Genomic DNA, 24,268 nt, shown 5'->3' with positions numbered 1-24,268 from the left:
AAACAACAATAATAAATAAATCCCTCAGGCCTAAAGATTAAAGAAGCCATGTTTGTTTCTTAATTCCCCCCTTCGTGAATCAATAATTTCCATAGCGACTATGTAAATCAATTTCTCAGGATAAGCTAACCAAACAACAATGAAGACATGTTTTTTTCTTAATTCCCCCCTTCGTGAATCAATAATTTCCCCTAGCGATTATGTAAATCCACGGAAATTCACTTCCCCCTCGAGTCCTAGATCAATAACATTGTTCCCGCTAGAATTCAATGCGCATGTGAAACCTTCGTCCCCGAGTTATTACACATAGAAACAACAAATAAATCGATCTTGGAAAAAGAGGTCATCGAGCAATTACGTAATCTTTCCCCCTAGAGACTCTATGACCATATTGTCTCATAATTCCCCATGCTCGTGAATCAATAATTCCCTCATCGATTATGTAAATCACTCCTCATGCCATTACACGTGGCCAAACAACAACAACAACAGATCGATTGACCTTGACCCCCATTAGACTCGATCGATAATCCTTGAATAAATTATGTCCCGTCAGCATTAAACTAAATTGTAGATGGCAGCAGGGGTGTTCTCGTGGGGGTATAAGATAGCTTTCTACTATAAACAATCATAGCAAAAAACATACAACAAGTAACAATATAAATGAATAAATAGATCTTAAAGCGAGTAATGCTTGGATTGAATATGAAAATCTAGCTTAAAACGACAACAAATATTTTGCTATTAAAGTATAAATGAAATTTAAAACGAACAGAAATTAAATAAACAATTAAATCGAACAAACATACAATATATATTAATGTAAATAAATAAATAAATCTTAAAACAAGTGAAACTTCAATTGAATATTCAAATCAAGTTTGAATCGAATAAAAATAAATACAAACAAGAACTTGGGCATAACATCACTGCAAGAGACTAAAACCTGCTATAACAGTGGTGCTTTACTGAAAACAACACTTAAAATTATTTCTAGTTTTATAAAATTAAGGAGTTAAATAATAGTGAAAGTCTTTGGGGATAAATATAAGCATATGTATATTAAATTGACATTGCACATTTTTTTTTCAGTAAACTCATTTGAATTTTTTTATAGTAAAGTACAAATTATATTCTGGCTTTTAGAAAGCATAGGGGTTTTGAACCCTACTAACATTAATTTATGCTCGTTTTGAGTTTGACTCTAATATTTATTTTAATTATTGTTGGTTTTGGGTTTCATTTATTTATTGATACTGATTTGGGGTAGTTGTATGCTTGGTAGATTATACGATAGTCCGGACGCCAGGTGTTGAAAATGTGAACAATACCACGACGCAATGGGGCTGCTATGAGAATTAGCCTACCCTCCACCCCCTAAATTGACCATGCGGATTCAAAAATACCAATGGCACTGGCTTGCGAGTGGTGGAACACTCCGAAACTTGACATTTTATTCTATTTTAGTGCTTCATGCAAGAAAGTGCATGTTCCACAAAGTTTGAAGTGCAGTTTTCCGCTCAAATAGAAATGTCTAGAAGCAATAGAATGTTTTCATAACAAACTAACACGATTAGTTACAAAAATGGCAGAGTTAAAAGAAATGGCAAAACTATATGAGTCTTGAACAGTCTTGGAAAGTATAAACAAAATCAAATTAAATATTAGATATATAATGATATTAATTGTTGAAAGGTCCATCAGTTCAAGATTTTTTTTCAATATAATTTTTATTTTCATTTTCAATGCCGTAAGAACTGGAAAATTATAAATTCGTAATATACGAGTAATTCGTTTTCAGTGGAGCACCAATTACGCAGAAGGCTTCCGGTTTTTACAGTTAAACAAGAGGGCAATATCCATATTTTGCTTGTAGTGAAACTATATTTGTCTTGACCAATCTTGAAAAAAACTAATAAATTAAACTGAATATTTGATGCTGTAATTTTAATATTTATCTTCAATATTAAGTACAAAAGAAAACATTTGTAATATAATTAGTTTTCAGTAAAGCGCCAATGACGCAGTAGGTTTTAGGCTTCTGCAGTGAGGCGATACTTAAACTCTTGTTTGTAGTTATTTTTATTCGACTCAAACTTGATTTGCATATTCAATTTAAGTTTCACTCGTTTTAAGATTTATTTATTTATTTACATTAATATATATTGTATGTTTGTTCGATTTAATTGTTTATTTAATTTCTGTTCGTTTTAACTTTCATTTATACTTTAATAGCAAAATATTTGTTTTCGTTTTAAGCTTGATTTTCATATTCAATCTAAGCATTACTCGCTTTAAGATCTATTTATTCATTTATATTATTACTTGTTGTATGTTTTTTGCTATGATTGTTTATTTAATTCACAGAGTATGTATTTTAACCTTATAATTGGATAATTATAATAGATTTCCTATGTGTTCTTCCCATACAAAACCCCTTCCCATAAGTTATAAACCCCCCTTAATAAGTGATGCCCCAGGGCATAACTTACAACGCCTACCCCTGGGCCCTGGTGGGCTGTGTCGACACCGGAGTTTTTGTTATCAGAACTTTGAACTATTTTAACAAAATGTCAATCTCAAATTTTTTATCTGATGCATTTTAGGTGTGGATGAGGGAGAGGGGCTAGTAGCCCCTCAATCTCTTTTGACTCTTAAAAAGTAAACAAGAACTTTCAATTTCCAATCAAATGAGCCCTCTCTAAAGTTTATACGAGCATCCCTTCCATAAGAAATAATATTAGGATTCAGAGAATCCTTAAATTGCTACCCTTGCCCTGAGGGCTTTGGGGGAGCTGTAATCCTTAAAGAGCTAATTTACAGAACTTAAAAATATGTTTACTAGAATGATTGTCTTAAAATGTTGATTGGATTTGTTTTGGGAAATGATGGGTGTAAGAGGTGGGCTCGTGATCCTCAAATCACTTTCGACTATTGCAAAGGGTACTATCCCTAAAAATTTCCAATTGAAAGAGCCTTTTTTGAAGTTTATACCACAAAGCCTTCTATAAAAACATTAAATGCCCCCAGGGAATAATTTAAAACCCTTACCCTGAGGGTTGTGGAGGATTTTTCTCCTCAAAAACATATTTTCTGTCTGGAAATCAACTACGCTGAACAAAATGGCTATCACAAAGTTTTGATTGGATGTGTTTGGGGGAATGATGGGCGTGGGGAGGGGGGCTAGCTGCCCTCCAATCACTTTCGACTATTGAAAAGAGCACTAGCCCTTTGAATCTCCAATTGAATGTGCCTGTTTTGAAGTTTTTAGGACACCGTCTTCTATAAAAACCTTATATGCCCCCAGGGCATAACTTAAAACTCTTGCCCTGAGGGTTGTGGGGGAGTGTCCTCCTCAAAAACATATTTTCAACTACACTGAACAAAATGGCTATCTCAAAAGTTTGATTGGATGTGTGTGGGGAAATGATGGGCGTGAGGGGGGCTAGTTGCCCTCCAATCACTTTCGAATAATAAAAAGAACACTAGCCCTTTAATTTCCAATCTAATGAGCCTGTTTTGAAGTTTCTACGACAAAGCCTTTATAAAAACCTTATATGCCCCCTAGGGCATAACTTAAAACCCTTGCCCTGAGGGTTTTAGGGGAGTGTCCCCCTCAAAAATATATTTTCAATCTGGAAATCAACTACGCTGAACAAAAATGACTATCTCAAAATTTTGATTAGATGTCTTTGAGGGAATGATGGGCGCAGGGGGGGCCTAGTTGCCCTCCAATCACTTTTGACTATTAAAAAGGGCACTAACCCTTTGAATTTCCAATCGAATGAGCCTTTTTTTAAGTTTCTATGACAACGTCTTCTATAAAAACCTTAGATGCCCCCAGGGCATAGCTTAAAACCCTTGCCCTGAGGGTTGTGGGGGATTGTCCTCCTCAAAAACATGTTTTCTATCTGAGAATCAACTAAGCTGAACAAAATGGCTATCTGAAAATTTTGATTGGATGTGTTTGGGGGAATGATGGGCGTGGGGGGGGGGGGGGGCTATTTGCTCACCAAAAAATTTGGACGATTAAAAAGGGCACTAGCCCTTTGAATTTCCAATCGAATGAGCATGTTTTTAATTTTCTATGACAACGCCTTATATAGAAACCTTATATGCCCCCAGGGCATAACTTAAAACCCTTGCCCTGAGGGTTGTGGGGGAGTTTCCTCCTCAAAAACACATTTTCTATCTGGAAATCAACTACGCTGAACAAAATGGCTATCTGAAAATTTTGATTGGATGTATTTGGGGAAATTATGGGCGTGGGGGGGGGGGGTGGGAGGGGGGCTAGTTACACTCCAATCACTTTCGACTATTAAAAAGGGCACTAGCTCTTTAAGTTCCAATTGAATGAGCCTGTTTTGAAGTTTCTACGACAACGCCTTCTATAAAAACCTTATATGCCCCCAGGGCATAACTTAAAACCCTTGCCATGAGGGTTGTGGGGGAGTATCCTCCTCAAAAATATATTTTCTATCTGGAAATCAACTACGCTGAACAAATTGACTATCTCAAAATTTGATTGGATGTGTTTGGGGGAATGATGGGCGTGGGGGGGGGGCTAGTTGCCCTCCAATCATTTTTGACTTAAAAGGGGCACTAGAACTCTTGATTTCCAATCGAATGAGCCCACTTTGAAGCTTCTACGACGACCCATTCCATATGAAGTGTCTCTAGGAAAAAAAATAAATTATAAAACATTGGAGCCGTATGGCCTTTACTATAGGCAACGCTACAGCGTTGCCTCTGATATAAAAAATAAGCTGGCCTTGCACTATTTTTAATGTTCAACCAAGTATAATATGTCCCTGCTTATGTCCCTGCATCTGTACTAATTTATTAAAACGGAAAACATATTTTAATTGCTAGTAAAAGAGGCGCATGGCATCCTTTTATTTTATTAAAATATTTGGTTCCATTTCTTTTTGGAGCCTTGGTTGGAAGATATGGTTGACAAGGAGGAATATCTGCTCAAATATTGAACGAAGCAGTGATCTATAGAAAGGTTAGCAGTCTATAGAAAGCAGTGGTATAGGAAGGTCAGAAGTAGATTTTAGCTTGCATTCAGAATGGGCCCAGGATCAGCTCTTCTTCAATTAGGTCTCGAACGTGCTTCTTGAGCAAAATACATTTGCAATGAATTGCAATATAATTCAGAAAACAAAAATATACTGGATGAAACACCAGATGAGATCAATGTATCCCCTGACATAGTAGTCATGATAATAAATTTAATATTGCCGCTGCTTCAATTGTATTGGTCAGTTGAATAATGCGTTAATAAAATTTCTGAATTCATTTCACTTGATTGCTTTTTCACCAGCAGAGCCGATTCTAAAAATTTTCGTGGCCAATAAAAGAGCCAAGACAAACTTATAGGTTTTGAAAGATTGAACCGCATATATTGGTCTTTAAAAAAGCTTGTTTGTTCTATCAAGAGATATAGAGTGCTCAATAGATCAGCAAATGATCCTATTTGATGGAATTTCCTGCCTGAATAAATCAATGCACAAAAAGCCTGAACCCTTCGGTCCTAAGAAATTTGTGGTTGCCAGCTCGTTCAGTTGGATTCTAGATTTCAGCTTACACCAGTAAACGACTAACGGTGCTGAACTAAGAACACATAGACTTGGTGCTGAGAGTACTCTTCGTCTCCCTGGGATGTAGTTTCAGCCAAGGTCAAATATTTGCTTCGATTGATTTTCACTTCGGTCAATTTGCTGGGTTTGCTAATCAAGAAAGAACTAAATGCGTGTAGTATGAAAATAAAGACCTGACTGGGTAAAACAGATACCAGTTAAATCTGATAAGGATTTGAAAACACTTAGCCGTGGCATTTCTGTGATGCCAATAAGAAAGGATTGAAATATATCAGTCACATAGTGGTATGACAACAGACCTGTATAGCTTGCATCTACTTATAAAAGGACAGTCAAAGAAACAGCTTCAAGACCCTGGTGTAAGAACCGAACGACTTACTTAGAAATCAAGTGCCTCTAAATTGTATAACCAGTGTCCCAGAATCCTATCGTCTCACATAATCGATTTACAGCCACGACGAGAAATGGACTTTACATCAAGTTCATTATTTCATTAATGCCACTTTTTCAAATTGTCACATCGGACTCTGGGCTCATAAAAGAAAGTGTATGCTACAGTGATGGGGCAGTTAATTGCTGCCCTCCTTCAAATGATCCCCTTCTACTAAATACTCAATATTCGGAGAAAAGATTTGATGACGCGGCGGCTCATAACTTCTTTCAGCCAAAGAGGTTCCCAGCCCTGTCCCCTGCCTTCACTCATCAAGCAATCATTCTCTTAAATGAGTAGTAGAATCTGAAGATTGCTTGTAGGTGCCAAAATTCAAGCTGTGGCAAGAAGACCCGGTGGTATTCTGTAGAATACCAAGTTCTTTTCTGTTTTGTTGGTGACAGAAACTGTTTCGAGCCATTATATTCAGGCGCTTAGCTTGATCGTACTGTTTTTTTACTTAATTTCAAATACGAAATGAAAATCCTTCCTGGAGGATTTTTAATTCCAAAGTCTTTTTGTAAGACCTGATTTCAAACCTGGTTCTAATGTCTTCATATGTCTAAGTCGTCTGATGGGTCTCACGGGGGTATGGTTTGATGTAATGACACTAACAGGGATTCAGTTCTAGAAGCAGGAAGAGTACCGAGTATAGTACCATCAAACCACAGTTTATAGACAGTAAGCTTATCGCAGATCATTTCTGGTCATCGTGAACAAAAAGCTCCTCCCACTTCTTTCTGCCTTAGTTTGTTTAGCCTGTTTCTGAATATACCAGTAAGCTTATCGCAGATCATTTCTGGTCATCGTGAACAAAAAGCTCCTCCCACTTCTTTCTGCCTTAGCTTGTTTAGCCTGTTTCTTTCCACTCGCACCCCTGTCCGGGTTTTTATAATGGGAGAGATAGAGAATGATCATACTGCTATATTCTGTCTACTGTGCATCAAACACTCTTGCCAAAACATTTCTCCTGCAGGAAGTCAGAGACGGCTTTGTGTCTCCACTTTAGTTCGTATGACCATAGATTCACTGCTTGATAAGCAGTGGCACAAAGAGAGAATGAAAAAAAACTGCACAATAAATTTTAGATAATTACTTTCGGTCTAATAAAAAAGAGTGATTAGACCGCAAATAAGACTTTTTTTCACTGCAAAGCAAACATTAGATTTTCACTAATTACCCCCCTCCCCTTTTTCAGATACATTTGAATGGCACATATTCTCACTTATTCAAAGATGCTAAAACCTATGGACTAACGATTAATGCCAAAAGGTAAAAGAGTAATAAGAGAGAAAAGGTCGAGAGATAACTGGTCAGTCGATATCATAGTAGCAGTAAAAGATTTATTAACTTATACTTACAGGTAAAGTGAATCCTTTAGGGTGTCGGTATAAGCAAACTCCTTCATATTTTGAGCTGCAATCATCATTAACAATATCAGTAATTGAACTATTGTAATACGTAATGCCAAAACACTCCCTGTGATCCAGTCGTAGAAAGTTTCTTGGTCCTTCCAGTTCTGTAACAGTTACCGGACCTTGAATCGAAAAAGTGAATATAAGGAAGAATAGATTTGGAATAGTCATTTTCCCAATCTCTAAAAAAAAATTGTCAGCTAATAATTTCACTAATAGTTTTAGAAGCCCCTAAAATAGAATGTTACCATTATCTATATGACAAAATTCAGGGTCTTCCTGTTCAGCTCATGTTGAATGTATTTTTAAATTACCAATATTAAAAAAACATCGTCCTGTGCTTACAACCTGTTAATCAGGACATAGAGAAATAAAGAAAGAAGGACACTCAAAAATACAAAACTGGCATAAAAACGTTGTTATTTATATAACTAAAATAAGTGACTATGCATTAAATTGAATGCAGTCTCTTTGACAATTCCAGGACCGTGAATGATAAAACAATAACTGAAAACGCCCTTGAACATGTCAACAGAAGAGTAGTAGCCTAAACTCATATTTTAAGGATCTATGAGGGTTGTAAAATTTCTAACACCTTTAAATATTTTTGAGGTTTTAGACTGAGCTATATTTCTCTTATTTTTGGAACTTAAAAACCCTAATATAGCAAAGAGAAATGACACTATGCCAGGAGACAGTCAAGTTTTCAAATGTAGCATCAAAAATTGTCTAAATTAACTTCAAAAATTAACTATTCAAGACAAAATTCAGGCTGCTATGAGCTAAGGGCCTGATATGCAACGAGTTAACCATTTCATTAGGTTTTCTTCTTAGAACTTCTTTTTAAAGGAATCAGCGGATGGGTGAGGGTCTTTATTATCATTGGTGTTACTATTACGGGTGGCTCACCAAACTGAGTGGAGGCTCACACCACCACAGGCCTATTGTTTCCACATCCAGATAAACCTAATCAGTGAAGGAAGTCCTTACCTAATCAGTCTTTACCATATATTTTGCCAGCTGTCGGCAATTATATTCCTTTACTATATCTTCCAGCGTATCATTCAGTTAATGATAAACTTTCAACTGATATAAAACCCCAGCTCTGCTATTCCATGTGCTCTTGTTTTCTCCAGCCATTTCAAGTTTTTGGAAAACTGGGGAATCAGATCTTCCTATTTGGGGGAGATGATTCCCAAAAATCAGAATACCTGTAATGGCTTCAGTAACCTTCCTATTCCGGACTATTCAGCCTGAAAGAGCGTGACAAATTCGCTCTACGTGATAGCTGGTCATCTTTTCATTAAAAACAAGGTCACTCTGGTATATCACTATTCTAGTCCCTAATTTTCCGTGAGCTCGTGAACCATATATATAAGAGATTATTTCATTATTTTGGTGAAACAGCACCATGTTCAAGTTTCTTCATGTTGTTGTTAGAAGTCTTAGTGCCCTTGTTAAAGGTGTCTTGCTTCTATAGTATAGTTAAATTGGGGCTTTGCCCAAATTTCTTCCACTATTCTCTGGCAGTGGATTAGGAAAGCTGTGGGTTTTCGCACCTTCTCTAGACAGTGAGCTTTCTAGGTCAACTGATGATAAAAATGATACCCATATATGTCATCTGTTTTTTTTTTTACAAACGTACTAAGCGATTGTCCACTGTCTCATTTTGTACATGCTACAATATAATATTTTATCGAAACTTAAAGATGAAATCGGCTGAAGAGTTAATTAAGTTAATATTGAAATACTCGGGCATATGGACTCAATATCCAAAGAAACACAGGTCAAGCTTACGAAAATGCCATAGGAATGGTTGATCCACATGGGAGTTCAAGCATTTGTAAAAAAAAAAACACATCATTGAAAAAGCACAATTCATTCATTGCGCTAAACATAAACCTGTTTACAGTCTATTCTGCTCCAACTAGGGAAAACTACACACTTTTTGCGGAATCACTTGGCAGGGTTTTTTTTTTTTTTTTTTTTTTTTACCGTCTGCCCGTTGATGAGTATTGTTACTGCTTCAATCTCTCAGGGAGTAAAACGAAACAGATAGTCGAAACAAGATGGAGCGCTAGGTTTGAGGTCGTAAAAATGACAATGAGCCACTATGCTATAATTCTGGGCATTTTGGAACGACTCATAGATTCTCCTGAAAGCAAAATTATACGGCTTGACGTGACTGTACTGCTGAAGGTATTGCAGCCTTTTTCGTTTTCGTGCTATCTTGGTCTTTGGAATTGTGTTATTTGACTTAGACTGTTGCAAACAAAAGGGCTTGATCCTAACTAATGTTTCAGTATAACAAGTGCCTACTGAAATAACCTGTTTTCAACAGTTTCGGGACCTGGACAGTAAATTCTCTCTTCTAAAGCCTTAATTATGTTAGACTTAACTAGATTTTAGTGCTTTACCCCCCTCCCCCCATCAAATGCTATGTATACACTCATACCCACAATTAACACAAATTCAGGATTCACGATAACATCGATACTAACTTAATCTATGCTAAGCTGAAGTAGGTTTTGCTGTACTGCTTAATTGTTCTCACTTGTATATTTCTTGTCTAAACCATTCATAATTGTATGTTTCTGGACGGTGTGCACGTAACAGAACCCCCCCCCCCCCCGTTTAACTGAATCCCTTGCAAGTGAACCCCTTTAACTGGACCCTCGTTCAACTAAACCTCCATTCAAATCAACTACCATTTAACTCATTCCCTGTTTAACTCAATCTCCATTCAACTTCAACTCAATCCCGGTTTAATTCAACCCCCGTGCTACTCAACCCCCATGCAACTCAGCCTCTATTCAACTGAACACTCGTCCAAATCAACCCTCATTTAACTCAACCCCGTTTGCCTCAAACCACATGTAATTCAACCCTCGTTTATATCAACCCCTGTTTGACCCAACTCAACCCAAGGCCAAAAAATAAGTTTGAGCTAGCGCTGATTAGAAGCTAAAAATTTGCTTCTCGCTTTGGTCGCTGACCAGACATCATATTTAGCATGTTTTGAAACGTGTGAATGCGGAGGAGGGTGGGTCGTTGAATATGGGCCTTGGTTCCGAAAGAAGACATAATGTTTTCTCTAGTCAGGCTTAAATTTTAATCGGATGTAGACTCTATACTAGGGATACACAACAGTAAGAAAGAATCTGAAGAAAAATTGAGAGGTATAGAAAAGAAGCCAAGGTTTTACAGGCTTTAGAATTTCTCCTGCGAAAGAAGGTTCCAACTTCCAAAAGGAGATTGCAATGGTAGCAATTATTATGCTCAGAAGTGAATTTGAATAGTGAAGCAATCGTCTTTTTGTTTGGAACTTTCGGGTGAAGTATGCTAAGTAACATCAAACCGGTGACCAGTTAATACACACCTTTATGGGGTGGAGAAAATAAAACCCTAATTACAAGAATTTTGGATGGTTACCTATTTCGACGCCCTATGATGTTCCAAAGACCCGCTAGTGCGAGAAAAAAAAAGAGAAAAAGAAGACACTTTCTGGTCGTCAAGCTCTTTTTTTGAAAATCTTTTTTTTTCGCTTGCAAATGGGACTGGGAAGGAGAATACTCAAGAGGAGGGTTGTACACACCAGTTTAAAGGTTTTCGACCGTGGAGATTTTTAGAGGTAGACCATTTACGATTTCAAGGCTTTTACACTCCAGAAATTACATTAAAATCATATTTTGGTTTCATAAGGTATTTTATGATGGTGTTGTGTTGAGGAAAGTATAAAAAGAACACAAATGCACGCATTTGCTTTCAAATAACCTTAAACAGCTCTCTACGATGCTCTGGTGCTCTATTAGTATTGGAGAAATAAAAATGAAAAAAGAGACTTATCAGCGTTTCCAGGTCTTTTTAAAAAATTCAATAAATTTGTTTATGCAATAAACTTTAACTATTAAGATAAAAACAATAGCTATCGGTCCTGAATCACCAGTAACAGAAAATTTTTCTTACGAAAAAGAGTTTTTTTTAAAATGTGTTTTCAAGCTTTTGGCTACTATGGGCCATGGTTTTCTCTGTACTAGGTTGCACCTATTGCTGCAACCATGAGATTCAAGTTTGTTCGGGCCCTGGGTACGGAAAGTTTTATTTCTTTTCGAAGACGGAAGGATAAATTGTTGTTTTTTAGAGGGGGGGGGGGGAGTGACTTTGCACTGAAGCAGCATAGATTAAAAAAAAATAAAAAAGACACTTACATAAGAATTAAGCAATAAATAAAGACCATTTCATTGGAGTAAGCATTTATCATTTCCGACAAAACGGGCTGAAATACATTTTCGAGTTATTTTGTTGATTTAAGAAGGATTGAGCCAAAAAGAGTTGATTGGAATGAGGGTTTATTCAAACAGGATTGGATTAAACGGGATTAATTTGAATGAGGATTGAGCTAAATGAGGGTTGAAATGTGCGGGGATTGAGCTGCGCGAGAGTTCAGTTAAATGGGGTTTGAGTTGAATGAGGGTCGAGTTACATAGGGGTTGAGTTGAAAAATATGGTGGAGTTGCAGGAGGTTGAGTTGCATGAGGATTGAGTTGCATGGGAGTTGAGTTGCACGAATGCTGAGCTGAATGAGGGTTGAGTTGCACGGGGGTTGAGTTAAATGGGGGTTCAGGCAAACGGAAGTTGAGTTGCATGAGGGTTTAGTTACACGGAGTTGAGTTGCACAGGGTTCAGTTAAACAAGTGTTCAATCGCATGGGGTTGAGTTGAATGACAGTTGAGTTGAATTACGGTTGAGCGGAATGGATGTTCAGTTAAACGAGGGCTGAGTTAAGGGAGTGGATTGAAAAGAAAGATTTTGCCAAAAAAGTGCAGCGTTTTTTCTAAGATTTACAAAATCTCTGAACTGTTAACTGTTTTGGTCTTTTAAGGGAGGGAGATTTTTTTAAGAGAGCGGAATTATTAGCACGACATATTATCTTGTTCTTCTTTTTTAATTTCGCTCTAATTCTATTGACTTGTATAATTCTGAAATTTGAGCGTGGCAAAGTATTCCTCAATTTAAAATATTCGTTAAACATGAAATTTGAAAAGAATCTGGACTCACCACCATAATAATTTTTGTGACTCGACCATTTCTCCCTCTTGTCTAAGCATGATTGTGGCTGGTTTTTCCAGGTACTAGATAATATTCTTCCCCGGAACATAACATACTACTAAGGAATATTTTACAGGAATCCACAAGAAAGCTGAACGGTCTTTTCACTAAAGATTATATTAGTATTATATAAATAATATAGTATAGAATTATAGAATTATATAAGGAATATATTAGATTATATACCTCATAGAATTATTCGAACTAAAGCTTTGATATGCTTCATAGGTTACCTAAGAAACTATTTTTCTCAGAGTTTCAAAACTATAGTGGGTTTTATCAAGATACAACGTTTCAGCTTCTTTTTTGCCTGATGGGTGGGTGGGGGTGGGGGTTAATAATTCCCTTTCTGAAGAAAACATCATAAAAACCAAATTTAATACATGTTAAATACAAGAGGTACCCTTCTTCTGACACATTTTCGGCAAACTTCTGGACGTTGGAATGTATGGTAATTCTGAATCCCCTTTGAAACGCATCTGTGACTATGAAAGTTGTAACTAATTAGACGTCTTCATGACAAAGGACACAAATCGTTTCAACACTAAAATTTTGATAAGTAAATGTTGCCAAACCAGGGACACCTTGAAAAGAAGAGGTTCAGGAGGTTCAGAAAATATTTGCCAGAGAAGTTTTTTAACGAGGATTTTCTGATTTCAGTCTTTCCCCTGAGGATATTTTTTGAACAATATACCCCCCAACCCCGTTTGATTTAAGAGAAAAATTGAAACATTATCTCTGCACCTTGGAAATTTAGAAAGACAATTTGTTACTTTAGAATCGTACATCTTAGTGGTTATTCTAATAATTAGTTAGAATAAAAAGAGAGATAACAAATTAAAAGACCGAAAACCACTGAGAATAACAGTATCGATTAAAATTCAAATTATCGATTAAAATCAGAAATAACGTTCTTCTAGCATAAAATTCAAAGAATAGCCAATAATTGATTAGCTTACGATCCGGTGGTTTATATGTAGTATGGCCATAGGCAGGTCCTCCTTCGATACTCCTTTTAATAGGTATCCAGTAAGTTCCAACTTTTTCTGATCGCAATAAAATATATTCAACAGTACGAAGCCACTCTTCTGCTTGAAAGGTTGATTCAAGGTCACTATCAGTACCTGTGACGAACGGATCTCTGCACTGACCAATCACATTTTCCCATGACCCAGTTTCTGCTATTTTATAGCAGTAGTTATGGGTATCAATTGGTGCTTCTTCTGCACCAACATCAATCAGATTAGAAATTAATGAATAGCCTCTTGGACACCTCTTTGGAAATTGGTTACATGCCTAAAAAGTATTATTGCTTTAATAATGCCAAAAAGAGGTTACAAAAGATTCGCAAAAAAAATCAGATATGGTGGGGAAATTTAAAATTTACATGAACACACAAAACGGGAAAATTACATAATACCATAGGAAACCGAAGAAAAAACAAAAGAATCTTGAAATTTTCCCCTTCTACGCCCTTGTGCAGATATTATCGGAGTTACCTGAAAATAAATATGGTCATATCAATTTAACTGATTGTACAAGAATTGAGCCGCATCCTCCCCCCGAAAAAAATTAAGAGAGAATGAGGTCACTACAAATCATTTTAGTGAGTTCACCCCGTCTGGCGAGCAAAGATTGAAATATCCAACTATGTTTTATAAGGCAAAAGCTTAGTATTTTGCACGTCATTCAGTGGTTGTCTTTTTCTTTCTTTCTTCTTTAAGTTTTTTCAGACATACATAGAAACTAATCATCTTGCTCTACTAATGGTTCTTCTGTTACTGATGAGGCAGTTGGGCCCAAAAGACACGTGGAAATAGAAAAAAAACTCCTATTTTGGAATTGAATTATTTCAGTTATTAGGTTATTAGATCTATTGCGGTTATTAGGTCTATTGCACTAATACGGACCGGTAAACATTTTTAACTAAGGTATTAATCACTTTCGATAGCGGGTCAATAAGCAATTTGAAATAAGGTTTCTAATTAATTTTCTTTTCACTTTCTAATTAATTTTTAGACACAACAAGGATCTGTTAGGATTACCAGGTCTAAAATGCCAATCTTGTCTCTTTTTTTACAGAATGCATTTAGACAACTCATTTCCAACTAAGCAATGCATTTTAAACGGTGATGTGATCTGGATATTATATGTTTGTAGACTTACCTCAGTTTGACAAAAAAACGAGAAAATGTGAAAAAAATGATTAAGAAATAACCAATAAAACCAGAGTTATTTTCACACAGTGGAAAAAAACGAATCGAAAGGCAAAACCACATATTTCGGCTAGTACCTCCGCCAAGCAGTGCTAATAAGAAAAAGCACACACAAAAATCAAAACTAACCATTTGAAGTAAATGCAAGAAAAAACAGATTGTTCCAGTGTTTCATGTGTGTTGTCAGTGTTCACTTGAAAAGGTTTTTTTTCATTTTTTTTTTAGCTCCGAGAACGGCTTGGCGAAGGCTTTTGTCTTTTCGCTTCGTTTTTCTTCCATTGACTGAAAATCGCCCTTGTTTTCTTGGTTAGTTTTTAATTATATTCTTTTCTGGTTTTGTCAAACGTCATGTACAGCCAGTGTCGTCTTAGAGCGTTCTTACTTATCTCAGTACCTCTCAAACATATGGTACGGAGGAGGGGGTTGTCATGAAACCCCCTTAACTGGAGCAATATAATCATGTGTTAATATTAACTACTACACTAACCAAAACTTCTGATGGGTATAACGAATTTCATTTTAGAGAATAAATAATGAATTTTATGTTGGAGAAGAAAGGATTTCGGGGAATAAATAATGAACTTTATTTTGGAGAAGAAAGGATTTCGGGGAATAATCAAAAGAATTTTATTTTGGAGAAGAAAGGATTTCGGGGAATAAATAATGAATTTTATTTTGGAGAAGAAAGGATTTCGGGGAATAAATAATGAATTTTATTTTGGAGAAGAAAGGATTTCGGGGAATAAATAATGAATTTTATTTTGGAGAAGAAAGGATTTCGGGGAATAAATAATGAATTTTATTTTGGAGAAGAAAAGATTTCGGTGGATAAATAATGAATCTTATTTTGGAGAAGAAAGGATTTCGGGGAATAAATAATGAATTTTATTTTGGAGAAGAAATGATTTCGGGGAATAAATAATGAATTTTATTTTGGAGAAGAAAGGATTTCGGGGAATAAATAATGAATTTTATTTTGGAGAAGAAAGGATTTCGGGGAATAAATAATGAATTTTATTTTGGAGAAGAAAGGATTTCGGGGAATAAATAAGGAATTTTATGTAGTGGATAAAAAAAAAATTCTTTTCCAGATTTAGAGGAACAGTGGAAAGTTGAGGAAGATTTGCTAGATCATTTCCAAAAGAATTACCTAAGAATTGTTTTAGGCACTCTTTTGACTGTCCGCATATAAAGTAATAACTGTCCAAAAAATGTGGCTCAGCCCACTTTCTAGGCTAAAATAAAAGAAGGCTAATACAACAAGGTCACGTTTAACGGGTGATGGGTTATCGATTTTCAAGTACGTAATTAAGTAAGTAATTAGGCCTAAGCATGACGACACTAGATCCTCAAGGTCGAAACCTGTGGTGCTGATCTCCGTTTCGTGGCCCTTCAGCTAGAAAGTGCAATTGGGGGCTGGGTCAGCCATCGTTTGCTTTCGCACGCCCTTCCTGCTTACCTTCCCCAGATTTCTCCAGGTACCCATTTAGAAATAGGTCAACTCTGGTTGAGCTTACAGAGTCGTGCAACTGACCCCCGTCACAAACCAAACAACCAGCCACACCAGGAATCAAACCAATGCCCCTTGGACAAAGGATATCCAACCCAGCGCGTCAACCACTTAGCTAGGACGGCAAATACGTGCTTTCAACCATCTATGTTTGGCCAAGTAAGAAGCAGGTCGTCTCCGGATGGAGTGGGAGGAGGTCATAAGAAAAGATCTAAGTAAAAACTAGAATGTCAAGGGAGGGAGTTAAGAGTGGAGGGTGTGTTCTGTATAATACGTATGTACCGAGTGTAGCACTGAATGGATTGGAGTGGAGGGGGAGCACGAACAGAAGTGTTGTTCCCAGGCGACTGAGTGCTGCAATGATTTTCTATCAGTAGCAGTAGTGGTGACACGTGAAAGTTTGGCAAGCGGTCATGTTATATTTGAAATTATATACATTTTATGATTTCATCTCTATGGTTGATAAAACAAAAAAAAATCAAACGGATAATGGAAAATCAAGAATATTTGAGAAGGTCAGCTCAGCACGTCAGTATGTCAAATGTCTTTCGAATCATGTATATACGCAAGACTAGATCCTCCAACCCCTAAACATGACCAGATTTGTGCAACTTTCTAATATTTTCCTATATATTTGTACAATCCCTACGTATGTATCTGCCTTGAATTATCTTATTCATCACTCCAGGGACCTAAACTTCATAATGATTATAATAATTGTTGAGCTTACCCTAGCTATACTTCCATCATAGCACATTACTTGAGCAGAAACACAATAAAATTCAAAAATACTTAAAAGAAGGAATGATATTAGGAGCATGTTTGAAATTTGAAAGGCGTCTGCGTTTCTTCTCCTCTTGTTTTTTGAATATTTGCATAAGAAACCGCAACTTCCTGAGTTAGAAGTTGTTTACCAAGAAAAAACTAAATCGTTGACAGACTTTGTAAATACGCGATACAGAAAGAAGAGGCGTATTTAAGAACAAATTTTGGAAGGCATGCAACCCAATTTGAAAATCCAATTACAGAAATGGGTCCTAAATGTATCAAACAGAATATGTTTAAGTATAACTATATTATTTGTAGAGGAGACCTGGCCACCCATGCCCTTCTATAGCACAGAGGGATTTAGCAACGAAAAAATAGGATCGTCTTTCTACTTTTGTTTTAGGTCAAGCTCTTAAACAAAATTGTTCTGATCAACTTTTATACATTCTTCTTCACGGAAGACTATTTATAAAGCTTCACATTCACTTGATCAATGGAGCCTTGGCATTCTAAGAAAGCTAAACGCACGTTTTTTCCCCCTAGATCAAATCCGAGAGTTGTATATCATTGTTTAATCTATTCGTCTATTTATAATTACCCAATCAAAATATTTTAACTTTTCTTCTTCCCTAAAGCTGATTCAAAAAGTTTATGATATAGCAAAAAATCAGGAAATAAATCCTTCAGCTGTTAAACTGTCGCCCGATCTCGCATCACTTTCTTTTCTTGGTACCTTTCACTTTTTTTAGCTGCATGGCCATCTACCCTTAGGACAGTGGTTGACAAACTTATTCGCCAAAAAGCCAAATATGAACAATACATCTATTAAAAAAGAATTGTTTATCAATTTAGGATACCTTTTTGTTATAATTTTAGATCTTCATTAAACTACGGGTACACTGAATAAAACCACTCCAGGCAATTAGCCCCCCCCCCCCCACGGAAAATATGCCCTGAAAAATACATCTTCGCTGGAAGGAAATTATTCCCAAAAAATTACTCCCCACTGAAAATTCCAAAAGGATAATCTAACCCGGGGGGTATTCTCTGAGGGGAGGGTGTATTTTCTGTGGGGGTATTTTTCCAGAAGAGTATTTTCCGCGGGGGAGGGGGCGGGTATTTTACGAAGGGATATTTTCCGTGGGGAGAAGGTATTTTAATGGAGATATTTTCCGGGGGGGGGGGGTATTTTCCGGGGGGTAAACTCCGAGTACCAAATAAAACTTGATTTCATAATTAATAAGCCTTCTATTAATTGTTAAATTGAAGGAGAAGTTGTATTAAATGATAGAAAAAGAAACCACTACTTTATATCAGGAAAGCAAACAAATGTAACGGTTCTTGGTAGGCAAGGACGTAGGTTGGAGTCTAATACATTCCTCCAAACGCCAAAAGTTTAATTTTTTCCTATAATTTCCTTCATTTTCCGAACAATTTACCAGTAAGATGTTATCGAATTTTAAATAGCACAGGTAAATGCAAATATGATCAGGCAAAGATCCTTTATCGTGGTATCAATCATGCCTGCACACAAGTTCTTCCTTTTGAGAACAGCTTTGCAAAGGGTTTTTGGCAATTATCTAAAAATGGTAAACTCAGATACGTCCTTTCAACGTTACAGCGATGATACAAACGGTTAATTTATATTGCCTTATAAGGCAAATTCAGAAAAAAATTGAGATATGTCTCAATTTTTCTCTGACTAATAACGTACACTTTTGGGCCCTTTTCCCTTGAAGAATTTTTAAAACGTGTCTGCCTGCCTTTCCTTTATATTCCTAGTTTTTCATTGGTAACTTTTCAGTTAGTGATATACGTATATAACAATAACTTTTTATTTTGATTTTGATTCCTGTCAGTTAGAAAATGACAGGTGACAACTTTTCTTATTTTTTTTTTTTTTTTAAGCTTTAGAGCGGCTATGAAACACCCTTTTATATAACTCTCTCTGTTAGTCGTTCTGTAACTTAGGATTGCAGTTCCACATTATCTCGGATGTTCTTATTTCAGAAAATTAATACCCAACTTTATTAGAAAATCAAATATTATTAATAAAACCGGATATACACCTACGAATGGTTAGGAAATCTAGCTCAGGAATGTCCAAAATAGCAAACTATACATCCCAAGTCATGAGTTTCATGCAACACACATCTACGAAAGGTCAAGCCTTCCAATCACTTTCCACTATTGAAAAGGGCACTAGGCCTTTCGATTTCCAATCGAATGAGCCCATTTTGAGTTTCTAAGACAACACTTTCTAGAAACACCTTATATTCCCCCAGGGCATAAATTACAACCCTTACTCTAAGGGCTGTTAGGATGGTTGTCATCCTCTAAAACCTAATTTCGAGAACTTTCAACCACGTCAAACTGAATGGCTATCTAAAAATTTTGATTGGATGTGTTTGGGGAAATGGTGGGCGTGAGTCACTCTCCAATCAATTTCAACTATTAAAAAGGCCCTTCCAATTTCCTATCAAATGAGCCCTTTTGAAGTTTCTACGACAAAGCTTTCAATAAAAACTTTATATGCTCCCAGGGCATAACTTACAACCCTTGCCCTGAGGGTTGGGGGGGGGGCTGTCATCCTCAAAGAGCTAATTTCAAGAACTTACTACTACGTTGAACAAAATGTCAATCTGAAACCTTTGATTGGATGTGTTTGACGGAATGGTGGGTGTGAGAGAGGGGTTAGTTACCGTCCAATCACTTTCGACTATTAAAAAGGGCACTAGCCCTCTCAATTTCCAACTGAATAAGCCCTTTCTCAAGTTTTTGCGACAACCCTATCTATAATAACCTTATATGCCCCCAGGGCATAACTTACAACCTTTGCTCTGAAGGCTCTGGGGGGGTTTGTCATCCTTAAATACATAATTTCCAGAACTTTCAACTACGTTGAACAAAATAGCTATCTCTAAACTTTGATTGAATGTTTTTGGGGAAATGATGGGCGTGAGAGGGGGGTTAATTGCTCTCCACTGACTTTCGACTATTAAAAAGGGCAATTTCAATTTCCAGTCAAATGAGCTCTTTTTGAAATTTCTACAAGAACTTTCTATATAAACCTTATATGCCCCAGGGCATAACTTATGGGCGTGAGAGGGGGGTTAGTTGTCCTTCAATTACTTTTGACTATTGAAAAGGGCACTAGACCTTTCAATTCCCAATTGAATGAGCCCTTTTTGAAGTTTCTACAACATCACTTTCTATAAAAACCTTATATGCCCCAGGTTATAACTTACAACCCTTGCCCTGGGGGCTGTGAGGGGGAGGGGTTGTCATCCTTAAGGACCTAATTTCCAAAACTTTCAACTACGTTGAATAAAATGGCTCTCTAAATTTTTTATTGTATGTGTGGAAAAGGTGGGCGTTAGAGGGGGGCTAGTTGCCCTCAAATCACTTTTGATTATTAAAAAGCGCACTACCCCTTTAATTTCCAATCGAATGAGCCCTTTTTCACGTTTTTACGACAAAGATTTCAATAAAAACCTTGTATACCCCCAGGGTATATCTTATAACCCTTGCCCTGAAGACCGTGGGGGAGTGTCCTGATGAAAGGTTTAATTTCCTGAACTTTAAACTTCATGGAACAAAATGGCTATCTCAAAATTTTTACTGAATTTAATTTGAGAAATGGTGACTTTGGAAGAACTTCTAGCTGTTTTCCAATCACTTTTGGCTGTTAAAATGGGAGCTATTTATTTGAAGTCTAAGTCGAATGAGCCCTTTTCGAAGTTTCTACGACAAATCGTTCTATAAAAACCTGATATGCCCCCAGGGCATAACTTACAACCGTTGCCCTGAGGGCTGTGGGGGAGTGTCCTCCTCAAAAGCATAATTTCTATGTGGAAATAAACGACGCTGAACAAAATGGCTATCTCAAAATTTTGATTGGATGTGTTTCTGGAATTGGTGGGTGTGGAAGGGTTGTTAGTTTCCTTCCAATCACTTTCGACTATTAAAAAGGGTACACAACACTCCAATTTCCAATTGAATGAGGCCTTTTCGAAGTTTCTATGGCAACTACTTCGATACGAAGTGCCCTGGTCTAAAGGAAAAAAAAAATAATAAATAATACATTCTGCCAGCATCGTTCATATATGCCCCCAAGGCATAACTTAAAACCCTTGCCCTGAGGGTTGTGGGGGAGTGTCCACCTCAAAATCATATTTTCTATCTGGAAATCAACTACGCTGAACAAAATGGCTATCTCAAAATTTTGATTGGATGTGTTTGGGGAAATGATGGGCGTGGAAGGGGTGTTAGTTGCCTTCCAATCACTTTCGACTATTAAAAAGGGCACAAGTCACTCCAATTTCCAATCGAATGAGCCCTTTTCGAAGTTTCTACGACAACTCCTTCGATACGAAGTGCCTTGGTATGGAAAAACAAATAATACATTGTCCCAACATCGCTCTTTACTTAGGCTGCGCGATTTCGCTGCCTATGATAATGTTGAGGACTACTCCGTCATCACGGCCACCCATCACATGGGAAACAAGACGACATTAAAAACATATAAAAAGAGGAAAATGAGAAATACTCCATGTAAATCATGAGAAAATAAAGCTTCTGGTTATATTAATCCCTTCCCCCGGAAATTTCATGGCAGTGCTCATACCTGTCAGGTCTTCAATTGAATTCTAATCAAAAGCATATTTTTCTTTTGCTGTGTTTGCTGAAGAAATCTCCAGATAAACAAACAGGTTTCTAAATATGAAATGTTATCACCAGCTAAAAAGCCTGAAAGACAAATACAGACATTTCTGAACAGCTTTCTGTGAATACTAATGTGATACTGACAGGGTTGCCACCCTGACCTGGAAGAATTTATGAAATCGGAGAGAAAAATTTACTAGATCGCATCTGTTTTTACTAAATGCTCAATAAAAAATTTTGCGCGTGCGGCTATGCCGCACGCGCACTATCAAGCATCGATTTTTACTATAGAAGCATAATGAATTTCCCTTTTTCTTATTTTTTTCTCCTTTCCTCTTTTCTTTTTGCTTTTTTTCTCCTTTCCTCTTTTCTTTCTTTTTCATAGTATGATTGAAAATTCCGGAAACCTACAAGTTCAAAAATCTTTGTTTTTATATATATGTATATATATATATATATATATATATATATATATATATATATATATATATATATATATATATATATATATATATATATATATATATATATATATATATATATATATATATATATATATAATGTTATATTTTTACTTACTTTTAATTTCTCTCAACATGCTCCTTTTTTCTCAATAAAAATTTTCAAACTGAGGAGATTCACCTAATCACCTTGGGTGGTTGGTTTTTGTTTTGATTCCAATAGATTCCCGATCATCACAAATCCAAGAGTCATTATAGCTTCATTTTTATTTGGTAAGATTTGATACACAGAAAGCTGGTTTTGTCAACCTTTAGACGCCAGAAGTGAAGTGTCTGTTTATGAAAATAGGTGACTACTTGTCTGTCTCTGAGATAGACAAGCAAAATTGTAAAACAGACAAGCAAAAATTGGAAACAGTCATATGTTTACGATAATTTTTTCCCTGAATTCATCGAAAATAAAAAAAGTTTTGTTTACTATAAACTTTTTACTAGTTTTCACTAGATTTTGGGAAATTTACTAGATCCTCTAAATTTACTTGTTTTTTTTTTACTAGATCTAGTAAAATCCTACTGACGGTGGCAACCCTGGATACTGATATGTTGCTATGAGAACCGACTGAAAAACTGAAAGTGGCAATTTTAAGGGGACAATTGCCTCGGGTGCAGGAATTTGAGAGGCGCATATTTTTTAATAAATAATCTAAAGTTTATGACCAATTTGTAATTTTTGAAAAATTATTTGTATTAAAACATAGTAGAGGGTGTAGTTAATTAATCAAAGTGATTATTAAATTATTAATTAATTACTTTAAAAAATAACTAAAATAAGAATAAAATTAGGATATTCATAATTAAAAAATAAATTATCAATTAATAAGTAAAAAAAAAATAAATAACAACAATTATTAAGTTAAGATAGTAATAATAATAAATAAATTATTGATTAATTAATAAATTGACAGTAATTTTGTTAATGATGAAAATTTTGTTAAAATGGTACTTATCTATTATCCAGTAGACACTCGAAAATCTCGATCTATAATATCAGACAATAACCGGTTTATTGCTCTTTGTATAAGGAGACAATTAGCTTCGGCTCTGTGGATACCTATATTGTGGCTATATTTTAAGAGATATTTAGTTGGTGTTTGGGTTAGGTTACATTTTGCATAGACATTGGCGGATCATGAGGGGGGCGCCCTCCTAGCGTAGTCTAAAGTAGTGTAATTTACTCGATTAACTCAAGTTTGCGTTGATTAAACTTGCTCCTAACACGTTTATCGGATCAACCTGTTTTGCGCCCCCCTAAAAAAAATTTCTGATCAACCTATTTTGCACCCCCCCCCCTAAAAAATCCTGGATCCGCTCCTGTGCATAGAGCCCCACTATACATAATCCCCCCCTGATGTGCAAACAAACAGCCCAAATTATATATATATATATATATATATATATATATATATATATATATATATATATATATATATTTGGGCTGTTTGTTTGCACATCAGGGGGGGGTATGTATAGTATATATATATATATATATATATATATATATATATATATATATATATATATATATATATATATATATATATATATACATATATATATATATATATATATATATATATATATATATATATATATATATATATATATATATATATATATATATATATATATATATATATATATATATATATATATATATATATATATATATATATATATATATATATATATATATATATATATATATATATATATATATATATATATATATATATATATATATATATATATATATATATATATATATATATATATATATATATATATCTTGTCTATCTCCCAAGCGTCTCAGTTGTGTCGACCCCATACCTGTAGATCCAAATTCTCACGTGTGTACTGGCTAACAGATAAGTACCAAATTCGGACTGAAAATTTTAGGGGGACAGGGGGCCAATCAAGATTTTGTTCCGAGCGCAAGAGAGGCCAGATCCTCCAATGATTTACACTCAATTATCCCCTAATAAAGATATCCATACAGTACTTGGTGGTAACAGCTAATTTTAGCCCGTAGCC

The 24,268-nt window shown here is 35.7% G+C and overlaps 1 protein-coding gene across 1 annotated transcript in view; it reads right to left on the bottom strand.

Moving 5' to 3' along the window:
• LOC148949572 (uncharacterized) overlaps positions 1 to 17,040 on the bottom strand; it is a 91,029-nt gene extending 73,989 nt beyond the window's left edge. Inside the window, exons 1-3 of the mRNA XM_089092730.1 lie at positions 17,014 to 17,040; positions 13,517 to 13,853; positions 7,395 to 7,570 (exon numbers count right to left, since the gene is read on the bottom strand). Coding sequence (XP_088948856.1) covers positions 7,395 to 7,570; positions 13,517 to 13,853; positions 17,014 to 17,040 — 540 coding nt within the window. The remainder of the gene's footprint in view (positions 1 to 7,394; positions 7,571 to 13,516; positions 13,854 to 17,013) is intronic.
• Between the last annotated feature and the right edge of the window lie 7,228 nt (positions 17,041 to 24,268).

Source organism: Artemia sp. Qi Xiang Cuo, chromosome 8 (assembly GCF_049724085.1).
Source record: "Artemia sp. Qi Xiang Cuo chromosome 8, ASM4972408v1, whole genome shotgun sequence".
NCBI classification, from domain to species: domain Eukaryota; kingdom Metazoa; phylum Arthropoda; class Branchiopoda; order Anostraca; family Artemiidae; genus Artemia; species Artemia sp. Qi Xiang Cuo.
This window is presented reverse-complemented; position numbering and strand designations above follow the sequence as displayed.